This window comes from Festucalex cinctus, chromosome 1, assembly GCF_051991245.1.
Source record: "Festucalex cinctus isolate MCC-2025b chromosome 1, RoL_Fcin_1.0, whole genome shotgun sequence".
Classification (NCBI taxonomy): domain Eukaryota; kingdom Metazoa; phylum Chordata; class Actinopteri; order Syngnathiformes; family Syngnathidae; genus Festucalex; species Festucalex cinctus.
The window spans coordinates 11,599,655-11,617,923 of NC_135411.1; the positions used below are offsets into that span (position 1 = coordinate 11,599,655).

Below are 18,269 nucleotides of genomic sequence, written 5' to 3' on the forward strand. Positions count from 1 at the left end.
GAGGAGATACAAACTGTGTTTACTTTCCAGTTTGTGATTCTTTTAATTAAATAATTGAACCAGTCTCAGGTCAAATTTTATTGCTAATTTTGGAGGGGTGTGGGAGACAAACATGTCATCGACAATGCATATTGATTAAAATAATAAAAAACACTGAAGTGCTTGCACATTGTGACTTGTGTTCGTTTCTTAATGTTCATGGGTCACCGTGACCCGCTTTTTTTATTTTTTATTTTTTTTTTACGTTTATGCACAACGCAATGCAAAGTTTTCAATATTAAAAAAGCAAAAATAGAAAAAAAAAAACATTTCTAGATTTTCCAAATGGGTCAACTTGACCCACAAATAACATCACTTTGATGTTTTACATTTTTAAATAATAAGTGGCGGACCAAACCAAATGAAAAACTCTGAACAGGACCATAATACAGCCCACATGCCAGTTTGCCCACCCCAAGAAATGATCCATAACAGTCTTTTGTTGTGATGAGTCAACGTTTTATTAACCGGGGAAGGAAACTGCAATTCAAAACAGACACACATCTGCCACTTTTCCCAACCATTGGGAATAAAAACGTACATGGCTATTATGGAGACGGGTGGCACTACGACGAGCTGGCGTACAGCGGACACATTCAAAGCCTGCACAGGCACATTCAAATGATTTCCCATGAAAAGCCTCGTCATAGCTTTGATGCTAACACACAACAGAAAACAAAAACAACACTGATATGATTGTTAAAAAAAAAAATGCAGTTCAAGTACAAATGAAAAAAAAAAAAATCAACAAATGACAGACGAAAGAACATGGCCTGGTGTTTATATTTAGTGGCATACCTGACGGGAAATCCATCTACAGGAAGGTTAAATATGCTAAACGTATATGCAGCCTCTTTCTGGAGTGATGGCTTTTAATTCATAAATAAAAAAAAAGCTGGCTACAACAATTAATCTCATAAAAACGCTTTAAATTCATAAGGCAGTGAAAGCAACTTGCTTGAATCATTATTATTACTTCTTTTAAATCGTACAGCTTTTTCCGGCATAATCTCGCATGGGTGTGTGTTGATAATAATGCCGTATGGCGTCTTTCGCCGCATGCGTTCCTGTTTTTTCACTTCTGCAGGTTGGATGGTTGCGACTAGCGGGCAAGCTGGAGGAAAGGAAGGGAAGAGTTTCAGGTCCCGCCGTCAAATGTGGAATTCGGAGATGTCGCGGTTACTCCTGGAAGAGCGCAAGAAACCAGAGGTCAGTGCATGAAAGGCAGCGCACCCCCCACCGAGGCTCCCATTTGGTTCCCAGATGGGGCAAATATTGGTGAGAATTTGCCCCTTTTACACGAGGTGTGCGCAAAATGGCCGCATCACGGGCGAAAGTGACATGGCATTCGCCAACAAGATGGGGATATGACGCCAGCGGCACCATCATCTGTTGTGACGTGTAAATGTTGCTTTCAACACAAGCAGGTGAGGGAAGTGACGTGGATGTGAGAGGTGTGATACCTCCTCACGGATTTCCTTTACGCACAGATGCCGTCCCACTTTCTGTCAGTCTTTTGCTACTGCCTCCACTTCAACACTGCAACAGTGATATGACAGCGTGAAAGTTTACATATCCTTGGGATATGTGAACTTATGAGCACGCTGTACGGTGAGAAAAAAAATCTCAATACCCATAAAATCCAAAATACTGTAGCAATTGTTTTGATATTTTCAGAAGTTAAAGTTGACGAGAAGTGCATGTGAATTTTGATGACGATTAATAGCATTTTGTGTCATGATATTAAAACTGCCACAATATATCGTCATCATCATGTCACGATATTAAACGCAGCACATCTGTAAAAAAAAAAAAAAAAAAAAAAAAAAAAAAAAAAAAAAAGTCGGGTTGATTTCCATTTGTGCAGTCCGAGCACCCTCTGGTGGCTACTTTTTTAGTGCAGTTTAATTTTCACAAGATATGTTTTGACCCTTCTATGTTTATAATACACGCTCATGGTCAGATGAAGGGGAACATAATATGCTTGTGAACAGCGTCAATATGTGGAGGAACTGAATTTATTGTATGTATTAATTTCTTATTTAATTTAAATAATTATTTATTAATTTAGTAATAATAAAAAAAATGTATCAATTTATTGTAATGCTTGTATTAGTGCCTCAAAATATATATATTTATAATATTTTTATATTTTTCATATTTGTTGTCATGTACGAAAACACAATATTGTATTTTTTTTTTTTGGTATGAGTTTTTTTTTTTTTTGTTACAATATTGAGAGCTTTTGTATCGCCAACAATATCGTGATAATAATTGTATTGTGACCTTCAAATCATGATAATATCGCATCGTGATGTTTGGATATTGTTACATCCCTATTTACAGTTGTGCTCATAAGTTTACTTTCAAGCACAACTATATTGGAATGTGTGGTGTTCCACAGGGTTCAATTCTGGGGCCTCTGGTCTTGTACATTGTATCTGCTCACCCATCTTTAAAAAACAAAACAAAACAAAACAAAACAAAACAAACGCTGTAGAGTTAGGTCAAACTAGTAATTTTTCGCCTTCTGCGATAGTATCAGAGAGGTAACCGTGGTGAGACATGCTCTGTGTGTAAAGGTATCCCACAATGCCGGGACAAGTTGGTCAAAGTCTAACGTGGTCTCGCTTCTCCACCCGTGGTGCGCTGAAAGCAAAGTCACGTCACACCGATTACCAAAACTTCCCTGCAGCTCTTGATGCGGCAATTTTGCAGGGTCTCTGCGTGAAAGAGGCTGCTGACATCTCGTTGGACACAACACCACGTTGTCAAATCGGTACTCGAGATGCAGTTTGGCAGTTAAACTCATGGCAGGTTGAAACACAAAATAGATACAGCACAGTGGAACCTCCAAAGTCAAACGCCACTAAAGTTGTACCATTTTACACTTGATATTTACAGTGGCAATGAGTTTAGTTTTTAAAGCGGTTTTAACTTATTTTTTACACTTGTGTGAGACTTGTTAAGAAATTAAAAACATGAGATGTGTGAGGCACATTCAAGTTTTTGTTCCTTTGTTGGTATGATCAACACTGAACTTCCATTCCAATATTCCCCACAGGTGAATTTGCTTCAGTGTTCCCGATCGACCTTAAGAGGTTCCGCTGTATGAGGTTATAGCAGAGTTTGAAGTATGGAATTAAAACAACAACAGATCTATTCAGCATAGATAGCACAGGTGTCTGGGGCGCTGCCGGCAATAGTGGCATCAAACCAAATTTTACATTTACGCGAGCGCAAGCCGAGACAAGTTAGCTCGCATTTGTTCAAAACTAAAAATGAGAAAATCCCTCAACGCGAGGTTTAAATTTCAAGCCGACGACCCCGTGCCACCGGGTGTGCATCTATGCTCTGCAAAGGAAACATTCATGAACAGGTTAGTAGGCTCTACGTCCAAGTAAATATACACTAATGCACCGAGCATAAGGCACCCGAGACGAAAGGCAAACATTCCCATGTGTTGAGTCACACAAGCACACGCACTCACGCGGGCGCATCCCAAACCGGCAACACATTGTTGCTGGAATCGCGGCGGGGGGAAAAGTTGCACTCCAAAACAGGTGGGTCAAGTAAGGACTGACCCAACTTTGTGTTCATTGAACCCCAAAAAGTTGGGTCAGTTTATGCAGACAGATGAGACATTCAATAAAACACGATGAGGGCGGGGGCTGGTTAGTGTCATCTTGTGGAGAAACTGAAAGCTTACGGATGGTAACGTATCACTCATTTACGAATTTCTGGCTGCAGTAGTCACCTTATCAGATCCAAAACGGTTCCTGAACCATTTGAAGCGGGATCTGAGCTAAACTCAAAACACACCCATCAAGCTTAATTCTACCATTTTGTCCCTTTCCGATGAAAGTCGGGAAAGGTTTGATTATCGGCTATCTAAAGATTATCCTGAAGGATTAACCTGTTGTGTGGTGTATGTTATGTAGATGGGAAGGAGGGGAAAAAAAATGTCTACGTCGGATAAGTCGGCTTTAAATATAGGTCAACTGAAAATGACTGCCTCAAAGCTCCACTGGAAGCATGTATTCACCGCCATCCATGTTTCTATATGGACCTTTTTTTTTTTGTAAATTAGTTATTGGTCTCATTGTAGCCAAGATGTTTACTCATGAACTATTGCTGAAGCATCAAGTAAGTGACTTTTAAGACACTTGCTTAGTTAGTTTACCTTAATCGCAAGCGCGCTAATGCTAATCGCAATTGCTAACAGTTTAGCATAGGCAAATTTTGTTGGTGCTAATGCACATATACAAAAAATACTTAGTAGTTATAGCCAATCAATCCAACTCATGTAGATATAACGACATATGTGTGAACTAAATGGTGGTTAGTGTTTGTTTACCTTAAATCAGTGGTGTCCAAACTACGGCCCGAGGGCCATTTGTGGCCCGCCGTCCATTTTCATATGCTAAAATGGGATTTGACTCAGTTCAAATAAAATGAACAAAACAAAAATGTTTGGCGATGGTCAAAATACGAAGGGAGGGTATCGAAAAACAGGTGCCATTAAAGGTTATTTTAGTTAACTAAAACTAACGAAAAAAAAAACCTAAAGCTAAAATAAAAAACCCCCAATATTATTACCGAAATAAAATAAAAACGAAAATGCTTTATAAAAAAACGAAAACTAACAAACTACATTTTATGTTTACAAAACTAAATAAAACTGACTATAATTATAATATAATTTAATGCATGAACCTTTGGGGATGATTTCAAATGTGATTTTTTTGTAGATTTATTTTGATATAAACCGGAATAATTACGTTTGAAAGTATGTCACACAGAAGTGACGTCATCTAGCAGCAGCCAATAGAAAAGCACCCTCAGATGACGTTGCGCCAATTTTTAAATATTGCGCACAAGTAATACACATTTAAAAAAATACACAAAAAAAACAAATACTGCTGAAACTAACAAACAAAACTAAAACTAAGCATTTTTTACAGAACTAAACTAATAAAACTAACAGAACCACTCTGAAAAAACTAATAAAAACTAACTAAAATAAAAAAATTCCAAAACTATAATAACACTACTGCCATATTACAAATCAATTGGTTTATATACTGTAGCATTTTTCTAAATATGCAAGAGCACAAATAAATTATTTGTTCAATTTTTAGGACGAAACACAATTTCCCTTCATAACATTATGTGGCCCTTGCGTCCTTCTGATTTTCTGTATGTGGCCCTCAAATGAAAACGTTTGGACACCCCTGCCTTAAATGGTTAATCACTAGTACGCTAATGCTAATCGTGATTGCTAACCGCTTTGCATAGGATAATTTTGTTGGTGTTTAACGCATATGTACAGAAGATAATGTGTTGTTACAGTACTATATTATTATCCACTCACTTCAACTCGGGTTATATGACATTTTCAGGAAATTATGACATTATAGCAGCCAGGCTTCCCCAATCGTGGTCATCAGCAAGCTCTGCACAAGCCTGATAACGATCCTGATCTTTAGAATCAGGTCAATTGGAGAACAAAAACATCTAAAACCTGCAGGACTCTGGCCCGCGAGGACCATAACTGGGCAAGCATGCATTGTCGGGTGCTACATGACTTTATACAATCAGTTTGTGCGTCTGCTCTGTGGCCACAGTGCTCTGTAGCGGGTCAGCGCCTTAGTCCCCAAAGAACTTGTTCTGAGGGAGAAAAAAAAAATGGCCACATCCGTATCTTAAAAAGACACGCAGAGTGATGTGGAAACGTTTTGCTGACATGTCCAACAATCAGGGCAAGCCAAACTGTACTACATAATAGGTCGGCACAACCACACAGACCACAGGTAGGAACAGAATGGCCAAACAGCTTGCTGAAAAGTCGAAAGAGCGACATGTTTGCACATGTGACGACACATTGAAATATTTACCTTTAAATAGTAGTGTAATATTTTGTGCACAACAAACTTGTGCCGAACTGATTGCATGTAATGAGTAATCAAAAGTGTTATGTTGTAAAGTTAAACGCTACACCATTTTGGTCATACAGTCTTGAACGTTGGACTCAATTTTGTTGCAGATGAGTTTCTGAGGCAGCTTTCCGCCAACTGGGGCACGCCCGTGTACGCTTGAGATCAGATTCCGCTGGATGTCGGCATGTTTGCAGGAGCCGGTTGAGCAGGTATTTTATCTCTCCGGGACAGCTGACGCCTCTTTGGTGAGGCCAAACAAACAATCTATGTAACTAAATCTGTCTTGTGTGAACTTCTAACATGTTTTTATGCACAAAAAAAATAAAGAAAAATCATTCGGACTCATTGCCTAAATTGTTATACTAAGTGGTCCACGGGCTGCGGCGTTTCATTCATGTCCAGCAGGGGGAGTGTTTCCACCACATGAGGATGACAGCAGCATTAGTGTGGAAAGAGATTGTAGGGCTTGTCGTTACAAGTTGAGACCATAATATCCCTTGCGTGCGTGCAGCCTGGTTGACCCTTTTCTACCCCGGCACAACAACAACATGTATTAGCATAGAAGCACTAGGAAAAAAAAAGAAGAAGAAAAAAAAAAAGGAGGGCGACTGTTGGGTGATGGGAAAAAAAGCGGGCATGCCAGAAGCGGGGAGCAGGACTGGACTGGCTGACTTACCTGGGTCAGTCCTCCCCCTCCTCTGGCGTGATCTCTGTCTCTTTATGTACCACTACTTTGGTCACTGACATGTCAGGATGCTGCTCTTTAGCCTCCTTTATGGCCTGAGCCAAAGCCTACATATGCACAGGCGCAGTGCCAGAAGGGGGGGGGGGGGCACCAGGAGGGGGGCAGAGAAAGGGGGGAGAGCGGCAGGGATAGCAAGTCACTGTTATTAAGATAGTAAAATCAAAAGTTAACAATTTCATTAGTTTTGTGGGAAGAGTCTGGCTGCAGTCCCTCTTCCCCATATCAGAGCAGACCTCAATTCTCCTCCACCGTCAGCCCGGAAATGTTATTCATTGCACACTTGGACTTTGAAATAAGCGAGAGACGCTCATTTGAACACACACAAGAAAACACGAGGTGACTAGTCACTACACTTGTTCTATTTTTAAATGATAATATAATTAAACGGCTGGATGTGATTTAATTTTGCGCAAGATACAGTTTTGTACGCGTCTTAAAGATCAGACTTGCGTCACTTGGCAGCCGCGAAAGCTGCTGCAAGCTATTTTTCGCTGCTATGTTTTATTGACTATAAACAATTGTCTCAACAGAATATAACCGTTTTTTATTTGTTTTGTTTTTTTTGGTACTGAATTCATGGATGAGTGGTTAGCACGTCCGCCTCCCAGTTCTGAGGACTCCGGTTCGAGTCCAGGCTCTGGCCTTCCTGGGTGGAGTTTGCATGTTCTCCCCGCGCTTGCGTAGGTCTTCTTCGGGTACTCCGGTCTCCTCCCACATTCCAAAGACATGCATGGCAGGTTAATTGGGCACTCCGAATTGTCCCCTAGGTGTGCTTGTGTGCGTGGATGGTTGTCCGTCTCTGTCTGCCCTGCGATTGGCTGGCAACCAGTTCAGATTGTGCCTCGCCTACTGCCCAAAGCCAGCTGAGATAGGCTCCAGCACCCCCCGCGACCCTTGTGAGGGATAAGCGGTAAAGAAAATGGATGGATGGATGAATTCGTTGGTAGTTGTAACAGCATGTCCATTTGGCAAAAAAATGCTCTCTAGTAAGGGCTGTTTGAATGTGTAGTAAATCAGCTAAGAGCTACGTGGTGAAGTTGTTTAATCCAAAATTCGTCTGTCTGGACATTGCCATAATTTATTTATTTTTTTTGCCTTACGTCATCACCATGGGAGAAGACACTGCAGGAAACAAACTCAAGGGACTGGGATCAACTCGACGAGGATGAGAAGGAACTGAGCGTTTTTTTACTTATATGATAGGGAAGACATGTTGAATTTTTGTAACAATAAAAATGTAAACTGGCACATGCATCATTTTTCCAATTGTGTGTTATAACAGTTTTTTTGTGTGTTTTTTTTAAAGGAAATTTAAAAACGAGTCCCCTTATTGATAATTTTAGGTTGCAAAAGGTCAGAAATGACCACAAAGATAAAGTCTGTATTACTGTTCTATGATGCACCAGAGAGATGACATTTTTTTGGTGCATAATGTTATTTTTTTAAACTATATCTGATTTCCAAAATGCTAAATAACTTGACTGGCAAAACGAGAAGAAATATATGCTTTTAGAATCTTTTCCAACCTATATTTCTATTTATTAAGAGTGAATTTGTGACATGTTTTTTTTTTTTTTTTTTTTTATATCTGGAAAGCAATTTTATATTGAAACCCAAAATGGAAAGCAATTTTATCTTTGAAAGTATTTACAGTGGTGGCAAATTGAGAATTGGGGGCTGCAGCCAGACACGTTTTGAGGCTGCATGCTTTGCCCATGTGATTGCAAGTGGCTCAGTTGGGCTCCTGGGAAGGACTGAAGATGTTGTAATTTCGAAAACTGTTGCTTAAATGCAACAAAAAAGCAAAGCGTTTTAAAGGAAAATACCTCATCATGGTCGATCTCGGAGTCCCCCGTGATGACAATCCTTTTCTCGATTCTTGTCTCTGAAATGCCTCCTTTCACAGTCTGACAGATTAAAAAATAAATAAATAAATATTCATAGAGCATCAATCACAGAATACTTTAGTCAGCATAAAAACAGTTAAAAGAAATAGAAAGATAAAATACAAGATGCTTAATACTGTCCAAATTATTGTACAGTTTTTTACTGTATAATAATAAGCACCAAGCAATAACAGGATCAAAACATAAAAAAAAATTAATAATAAAAAAAAAAATAAAATAAACTTGTACAAGCAAACTTGCACTGGTAGAGCAAATCCAGCGTCAAAATGGAGTGTTGGCTCGACCTTGGTGATGTGTGTAGTGGTGGTGGTGCTGGTGGTTTCCGAGGTGATGGTCTGGGCACTCAGCAACACGCCGGGGTCTGCGTCGCCGTTCATATCGCTCTGGTGACAAAGTATTAGACAAGCTTGAACAGCCGAACCTATGAGCCAGCAGCTTTTGAGCATAGAAGATTGCTATTAGCACGTACCACTGCAGACTCATATGTGATGGTTTTGGTCTCTGTATGAACCACAGGCATCTCTTTGGTGCAGACCACTTCCCCCTCTGTATGCTGCCGGACAATAAAGAAACGCATTAATCACCATCAGAGCTAGGTGGCGATGCAGCAGCAGATTTCTACCACTATGCATATTCGTCTTACACTGCAAGTCATCAATTCAGATTTAGCACCTTGCTAATTCAAGTGTTGTTGTCTTTGGTGCGGATACTCACTGGACAGGCTTCCGGCGCTGCATCTATCTCCATGGCAACAAGCTTTTTCTGCTCCAGGTCAGCTGATGCCTGTGAATGAAAATGATGATTGCATGATTGGAATGTTTGCAAAGCAAAAGTAATGTGTATTATGCATCAGGAGCACACTGAAAAATATTACTTCAATATGTTACAAATGTTTTATTAATTCAAATCTAAAGGAAAGTTGTATTTTATGGGGATATTTTTTTTTATGAGGAAAAAAGTATGTGAAAAAGTAATAATTGCAAGAGAATAGAATAAGGATAAATCTGCATATTTTTATTAAGGAAAAATAATAAAAAAATAAAATAAAAAATACTATCCGTTAACCTTTATGAGAATAAAGGCGTAATATTACAAAAAGTAGTAATTTTATCAGAAAAATAAGTTTAACTTGTACTACATTTTTTATGACTAACTCATTTAACAATAAAAAGTAAGAGATTTGACAGTCTAAATTGTTTACAATGAAGTCATATTTTTTTTGTAATCATTTTACTTCCACAAGTATAGTAAAATATAATTTGCAAAAAAAAAAAAAAAAAAAAAGAGTAATGTTAATAAAGTTACAATTTTTGATGTTCTTCGATTAAAAAATATAGATATATTTGCACTCTAAAAACTATTGGGTTATAAATATCAATTTACGTTTTGTACAAACCATTAAATTTTGGGGGGGTTGTTTTATACAGAAACCCAAGTTGTGCATCGGCCTACTCAAATTGTGTGTGTGTTTTTTTTTTGGTTTTTTTTTTAGAGTGCACAAGAAAAAAAAATCCATAACAAGAGTTAAAAACTTGTCATAATTTAACAAGAAAAACAATTTACAAGAGGAAAAAGTTCAAATTTTATAAGTTAAAAAAAGGTTATTTCACAAGAATAAAGGCAAATAAAGTATTTTTTTTACAAGAAAGAAATCATAATTGATAGTGAATCGATTCCTACTATTTTGGGTGTACAGCCTCGTTTATTGAGGTCTTTATTTACCTTGATAAAAAGGACTACTTCCTGCTCATAATTATTATTTTTCTTCTTCAGTGTGCCCTAATGTACTTTGATAGAAAAACACAATAACCAACATAGTCCTGCTCATTTCCAGTCATCACCTGTGAGGGAGACGAGTTGCATTTTGACTACAACATGTTGGGCAAATCAAACATCAACAAAGTCAGCTTGTGAGCGACCAGCAAAGTGTGGTCACCTTTTCGGAAGTCACGGAAGAAGAAAGCCATCCGAGAGTCGACTGGCAAGGACAAGACGAAGGATACGAAGAAAGAAGGACGAGACAGACAGGACAGTGAGACGGGATATCAGAGCAATAGGAGAGAAAGAGAGAGATAAAGGTGGGGAAATTTCTGATGGATTGTATGGAATACCCGAACTAAGCTCTGGTTGCTTTGTGTCTCTTTGCAGGTAGAGCCATACAATGTTGTCAGGGAGAGGAGGGCGGGGGAGTGGGATGACGTGGGAGAAAAGCCGCAGCGGTGGCGGCGGGCCAGGTGGAGCCATTGAGTAATTCAGAGTGCTGCTTAAGAAAAAAACAAATGTTGCAGCACAGCGTGTCCCACCCGACTGCCCACCCGTTTGTTTTCCTTATCAGCTGTGGGAGCAGCTGATAAGTAATGCAAATCCAAGCGTGTTTAGCAGTCAAATTAAAACAAAAATGATCATGGTACAATTTTCTGACTATAAAAAAATTATTTTTATGGAGAAAAATAGTATTAAATTATGAGTAGTCATAATTGTATAATTTTCTAGAGAACAAGAATAGAATTATATATATTTTATTAGACTTAAATTGTAATTTTTGAGAAAAGTGCTACCGTAGACTATTACTATAAATATAGTAATATTCCATTTCAATTCAATTTGATTGATTTATACCTCTTAAAAGAACAATTGATTTTTATTTTTATTTTTACAATAACAAAGTAACAATTTTGAGATTTGTAGTGATTTCTTTTACAACAAAAATAATATTTTAACAAGAAAGTTGTATTTAACGATTGAAGATGGTGCAGCAGCGAAAAAGTATACATTTTATGAGAATAAAGTATGAAATTTTATGATAATTTAAGAAAATAATAAAGCCATACTGTAATACTAATGAAGGAAAAGTAGCAAATTTACAAGAAATAAATTATTTTTAAGAAAAAAAAAAGTAAACTATGACAATGTTAACAAAATTGTATTTTTCAAGAATAAATATTACAAGTTACTATTTTACAAGGGGAAAAAAAACTACCTTAATTTAAAAAAAAAAAAAGTTTACAAAAATAAAGACTTAAATTTTATACACTAAAATAATTTAGTTAGAAATTTTATGAATATTTTTCTTTCTAATTAAATTATATAGCAAAAAAATAAAATAAATAAAAATGCAGCATGATGGAAGTGTTTACCACCCTCTTATTTTCCCTTATCAGCTTTGGCAGCAGCTGCTAAGTAATTTATTTCTTTTTTTTGCTATTACGCCAAAACAAACACGGGCTGTCCAAAAAGAAGCAAAAGAAAGTGGCGGCGTGAAGGTAAACAGTGGCTGTTAAGGGACGAGATAGCGAGTTAGCCATGCACAGCACTGGATGAAACTCTTATTATTGTCATGATTATTATTATAAGGCTGCATTGGCTGCTGCCGGGGGGGCGGGGGAGGTAATGAGGGGAATGCTTTTCATACAGTTACCACTTCTAAGGGCGCGGTCGCCGAGAGCGTAATCTGAGCCACGTCGGGCTTTGACTGCTCAAAGGTCTTCGTCATCTCCTCCGTCAGCACTCTGCAGACCTCGGACTCCTCCGCCCTCGCCACCTCCGACACCCACGAGGCCATGGCTTTCTTGGGCGAGCCTTTCACCTGAGACGCATCCTCCAGTAGCGCCTCCATCTTGGTCATGAGGAGCTTTTCCACCTCTTCCTTCCCTTCCGTTTCCACCTCAGCCTCCTTCAAGATGATGAGCATGCCTCGTTTGTCGGTGATGGCCTGGGACACTTCCTCCCGGACGGAGCCCGGGCTCAGCTTGGCCACGGACTTCTCAGACAAGTCGTCCTGGGACTCGGGGGTTTTCTCCTGCGCCTCCGCGAAAACGTCGTCGTCCGTTGCGGTCGACGGGCTAATCCCCTGCGGCCCTGTTGGGGCCGCTCCGTCCGCTAGGGTACTATCTGCAGTGCAATTCAGCAGATATTCCGCCGCCTGGGGAGACACTTGCCTTATTGGAAATTGTATTCTTAAGGAAAACAGGGCATCTCTGCAGCTTGAAGATAAACTGAAGACTTTTAAAGATCTACTTGGACCAATTTTAAAGACTTTTTTTTCCCCTACAATTTGAAATATGCCTGCGTGAAGTATCACGAATCAGAGTACAATTATCACTGAACATATATGCGCCAATGTTACTGGAAAAAAAGCCATTAAGTGTCATCGCATGGATTATTTTTTATATTTGTTGCGGATCCGTGCATGTGGCCCGTGTAACAGATGCATCGCCATACACAAATAATTCCCCACTCCCACGCCGGCAAACACAATAGCTAATGCTAGTCTGCGTATCCAACAAAACTTAACACAACTGCTTAGTTTTTGGTTTTAACGTGATGTTTATTTGAGGGAGAAGTAGTCCAGCCATCATTTGTAAATGGCGGCTCATTACTCGGAAATGATGTAATTAATTTATGTACATTTTTTTGTCTTCTGAGGATTAAGGATGCTATTTGGAAATGTTTGTATTTTTGATTTAGAAACGACCTTTCAGGATTCAAGTGTCATGATTAAGGCCTTAATTTTAGAGGGGGAAAAAAACTGATTGATAGATTATCATATAATTTTTAATAGCCTTCATTTTGAAAATTAGCATTTTCAGAAACCTGAAGTGATAATTTAAGAATTGTGGCATCGTTTTTAAAGAAAATCAAGGCTTTATTTTGGAAGAATTGCATTTGAAGACATTAAAACATCAGATGCATGATAAAGGCATTTGGTTTGTAAATTGCATTTAAAAAATTTGAAACGGCTGATTAAAGAATTACCGGTGCTCTCATTTTTGAAAGCATAATTAAGGCCATCCTTTTGTGTATTAAAATGGCATTTTATAAGAACTTGGATTGGCAAATTTCTTCTTGTACATGTCACGATTAAGTGGCAGATTTACTACTTGAAAAATCTCTTGACGTTTTAAAGATTGTGCATCTGCCCAGGTCCTTCTGCCCCCAAACCGCATAATGGACAAATAACATCAAAATACACAATGAAGAGTAGGAAAGAGACATTAAGAGCCAAAGACAAGAAGACAGTGCCAGTTTTGAAGATACACAAAGCAAGAAGACACACGTCCAAACAAAACCATGAAGGAAAAAAAAATGGGGGAAAAGGTCACCTCAGTGGCTTTAAGTTCCGCCTGTTTCTCGTCTCCGGCGGGTTCCTCATCTTCTTCCTGCACAAAAAACAAAAACAAAAAAAAAAGAAGGTGAGATGCAAATAAACACTTATAGAGACGGGAAACTCAAAGTGTCATTTTTGGACCGTCACGTCTGGTGTCAGTGTCCAGGAAGTAGTCCAGAAATAGTGCCGCAGTGACCACAAGAAGAAATCAATGAAAAAGTTGACAACCATGGAGAAATAATGTGATCAAGCTGGCAAAAACTCGTTGGATTTAATGTGCAGCACTCTTAACTCTTTCCATCATCCAAGTGCCTCAGTATTTTCATTTAATGTGCACTCGACATATTGACACGCGCACTCCTCGCTTTAAACACACACACATACACGTTATTATTATCCAACCCGTGCTTACATCCTGCAGGTCCAGAGGTTCTATCATGGGCGGCTCGTCCGTTCGGGGCGAGCGCGCTGGGGACGAGGAGAGCCTGCGCTCCCACTCGGTGAGGCCTGGGACGCCGGCGTCCGTCTCCAGGAAGGAGCGCTTCAGCTCGCTGATGTTGGTCTGGTGCTTGACCATCTCAGTGGGGGGCTCGGTGTCCTACAGTGTGGGGGCCAAGTGACCATGATAAGAGGGATGAGGACCGGGAAGCATTGCCATGCTTCAATAATGAAAAGTCATTTTGCAAATGTTAAAAAAAAAAAAAAGGCAAAAATAGGGATGGTAAAACAATAAATAAATAAATAATAAAAAAAAGGGAGTGAGTCAAAATGAAACCTAATTGTTTAGATACTTTGTTAGCTATTCATGAGTAACTGTGAAACCTCTGAGGTCAAGCACAATCAGTAACACTCGCAAGTTATGCAAGTAAAGTCAACCAACTAATTGTTTAACTCATTAAATGTCAAAAACTAATTCAGAAGTCCATCAGAATCAAAACACTCAGTGCCAAAGTTGTAGTTTGATGCGTTTGAGAGGGGAGGGGTTGATCTGGGTCTGATGCCCTTTAAATTGCAAGTGATCGAGATGTGGTAATGAGCCAAACCACCAGCAGAGGGTAGCAGTGCACCATTTTAGATAGTAAAGATTGCAAAGTTTGCCAACTGTTTGCAGATTGGGGTGGGGGCGGGGCATAGATGTCTCATGACGTAACCAACGTCACCATTAGTCAGCCATCGGACAGGGGACTGCTCTGGATCCGAGCTGTCGTCGGTGTTATAAATTGGATGATTTACTCAAATACTCAAATTCGACAGATTTGAAAACGGGTTGCTTTTTTACAAACCTTATTAACGTGGCTGTGATTCAAGCTGAATTTTTAAATAGTTGTTCGTGTCATATCTAACAACAAAAATTAAAATTAGTTGAGAATTTGGGATTGCTGAGCAATCGACAGGTATTTTAAAGTCTGTGCTCTGTTATGATGCTGCATTCGAGGATGGTCGGAAGTCGGGCTTTTCCCGAGTTCAAACCAGGAAGTGTGTACGGAAACACCCCCTTGAACTCGGAAATTTCACTTGCGAAGTCGGAAAATAAAAAGGACCTCGACTTCACCGACGGACTACAAGTGATGTCACTCTACAATGGTGACCTCTTTGGAAACACAGACCGTAAAACACTATTTAAGTTTGCTGGTGGTCAAACTGAGTTTTGAGGACCAAAATAAAAAACAATTTATCACTCTCCGCCATTTTGTTTGTTTACTTTCGCCTTGAACGCTTTCAAGTCGGAACTGGGAAAAACCAACTCGGATATATCCGACTTCCGACCATCCTCGAATGCAGCATTAGTCCTGTCCCAAGATGGCCGTCCTGTGCGCACATTTCTTCCCATTGCTTACAGCACAGACGAGACATCAAATGTTTAGATCTATGGTGGCAGCATGTCAGACTATCTGAAGCATACATCTCTCAACGGAGAACAAATTTATATATGTATATCGCGGAGTATGTGTTATGATAGCACAAGTATGTTTGTGTTATAAGTGAAAATCGTCCAACAATCTTTGGAAATATGACAAGGTTGTTAGACTCGTTAAGTGACCGTGTTCTACTGTGGATTATTAAAGAACAAATAAAATGTACAGTTAGGCTCAAACTTTTCTCTCGTGAAAGAAGAGTGGTTTATAGTTTAGTTCAATTTTAAGGAAACAAAATGTAATTTTACAAGGTCTAAGTTGTAATTCTATGCGAGAAATGTTCTTAAACTTTAAGGCAGATATCTTTCGAAATTACGAGAATAATTGTATATGAGTAACAAACTGAAATCTGATTTTTTGTTCGTTTTTTCTCCACGGTCAACCGGATTTCAGGTGTTTCTACTAGGCCCCGCCCGACACAGCATTAAAACAGTGGTATCGGCGAGTACTAACAAGTAACATGCCGATACCATTATTTCCAACGATAATATAGGACTTTGGATGCAGCATCTTGTCTCGCTCGTGCACGACATTCACTGATGTGTGTGACGTGTTCACTGCATGCCGAGCCAAGATATTATGTTGGCCCTTGAATGCTCTGAACCAGGAGAGCTTTTTTATGTTGAGAAAATAAATAAATTAATAAATAAGGTATCGGCTGATACCGGTATTGGGCGCCGAAAATCGGTGTCAGAACAACACTAGTTTCTAACTCTGAACTTTTCTGCATTTTCAGAGTTGAAATTTCCCCAAATCAACCGATTTCCAAATCATACGACTTCACCATAGAGCAACGGTGTCAAACTCGTGTTAGCTGAGGGGCCGCATGGAGGAAAATATATTACCAAGTGGGCCCCATCGGTAAAATAACGGTATATAACTTAAAAACGATTGCCGACATTTATACGCAGATTTTCATGGACCAGCCCGAAATCACGGAGCTCAACTGTAATCATATTGTTCCGAAAAATAACACAAATGCAAATGGAACACGGCAACAGTTTGCCGGTATACGTTCCGGAAACCGACCTGTTTTTTCACATATATTGTTCCCAGAATGCATTGCGTGGCGCAGTTAATGACGTTAAAAGGACACTAATCCTAACTAGTAATTGAATATTTTTTCTATTTAATATGTTTGTCAGTCTATGATTAAAAAAGTACAATAAAATAATAATAATAATAAAAACATAACTTTAAGTTGTGTGTAAAATGACATCCAGGACGATTCCTCGTACAAGTTGCATTGCTCATCTGAGGACTGTTGTGAAATTACAAATTTATGTTTTGATTATGGCCGGCTGATTAATTAGTCCGACATTATTATTATTATTATTTTTAAACTTTACATAATCATCTCGCAGGCCGGATTAAACCCCTTTGCGGGCCTGATCCATATCCGGCCCGCGTGCCATATGTTTGACACCCCTAGCATCGAGGTTCCACTGCACCGTGGATTTAAGAGTGCAACAAGTTCAACAAAAAAACAGCCATAATGCATTCAAACGCAGACCCAATGCTAATAAAACACATGCAACTGAGTCACAGAGGAAAGGCACAACACTCCCAAATCCTGTTAGCGTTATGAAGACATATTAAGTTGCTGTACTAGTTTCATCTCTGAATGCTCACAGGAGTAACTCGAGATGCTTGTAGCCACACAGGAAACCCGAGACACTGCACACGACAATGCTAAAATCAGTACTGTTAGGATGACTTCGATTTTCTTACCAACCTCCAGCATTAGATTACTGTGCTTGACAAAAACGTTTTCCCCTTTTACTCGTCTTATGACACTACACTGCAGGGGAGAAACAAACGGGAGTGGTTTCAGACTCTTAGAGCATCTGCATGGACAGTCGATACAAACCAAACATGGATGCGAAAACCCTGCAATCGGGAAGCCTGACTTCCGTTTACCAAACAAGACAAGTGAACTGGGCTGACCGCTATGGAAGAAGCCAAAGTAGGTGGGGGGAAAAAAATGAATTCAGGCAGTGAAGTGTGTGGCGAATTGGCAGCAGGCAGCGAAGCGAGCGATGGCGTGACACGACGCAGCGTACCTGAGTGGGCATCTCGGAGTCGTCATCAGCATCCGACTGACAGCGAGTGAAGAAATATAGTGACACGAATAAAAGGGAGGTGAGGTGGTGGTGGCAAATGTGGCGACAAGAAGGGATACATAAAGGACAAAATTGGGATGTAGAAATATATGGCAAGAAGGGTGGTAAATAAGAGAGGAGAATCAGTGTCTGTGACGCTTTAGGCAGACAGAAACAGTGTAAAGATGCCTTGTGTAGTGGAGAAGCAATATGGCCACACTGAAGAAGAAAAGAAAAAGCTAAGAGAAAAGTAATGACATCCATCCATCTTCTTAACTGCTTACTCAAGTTAAGTCAAAACCTTATGAGAATAAAAAAAAAAAAAAAAAAAGAGCAGGTTAACGAGTCTGGCGCAGGTGCACACTTGTAATATTACAAATTATAGTAACATAAAATTCTTGTAATACTATTTTTTTTTTAAGCGTTTTACAAAAAAAAAAATCTTTACAATATGTTGCATGTGTTTACATTAGTTTAAACATAGCATTCTGATTATTAATATTGCGTTTGTGGA

At 39.2% G+C, this 18,269-nt stretch overlaps 1 protein-coding gene across 12 annotated transcripts in view; it reads right to left on the reverse strand.

Annotated features, from left to right (window-relative positions):
- Positions 1 to 476: 476 nt before the first annotated feature.
- The window catches only part of epb41l3b (erythrocyte membrane protein band 4.1-like 3b), a 57,657-nt gene continuing 39,864 nt past the window's right edge, over positions 477 to 18,269 (reverse strand). For 6 of the 12 annotated variants that reach the window (XM_077516499.1, XM_077516450.1, XM_077516483.1 and 3 more), the window contains 11 exons: positions 17,717 to 17,752; positions 14,150 to 14,335; positions 13,733 to 13,789; positions 12,049 to 12,552; positions 10,567 to 10,608; positions 9,345 to 9,413; positions 9,100 to 9,183; positions 8,915 to 9,013; positions 8,550 to 8,630; positions 6,655 to 6,770; positions 477 to 1,224 (listed from right to left, as the gene is read on the reverse strand). In XM_077516499.1, the coding sequence (XP_077372625.1) occupies positions 6,660 to 6,770; positions 8,550 to 8,630; positions 8,915 to 9,013; positions 9,100 to 9,183; positions 9,345 to 9,413; positions 10,567 to 10,608; positions 12,049 to 12,552; positions 13,733 to 13,789; positions 14,150 to 14,335; positions 17,717 to 17,752 (1,269 nt within the window). In that variant the 3' untranslated portion in view covers positions 477 to 1,224; positions 6,655 to 6,659. The remainder of the gene's footprint in view (positions 1,225 to 6,654; positions 6,771 to 8,549; positions 8,631 to 8,914; positions 9,014 to 9,099; positions 9,184 to 9,344; positions 9,414 to 10,566; positions 10,609 to 12,048; positions 12,553 to 13,732; positions 13,790 to 14,149; positions 14,336 to 17,716; positions 17,753 to 18,269) is intronic. The other 6 variants (XM_077516465.1, XM_077516529.1, XM_077516547.1 and 3 more) reach the window with 4 other exon arrangements.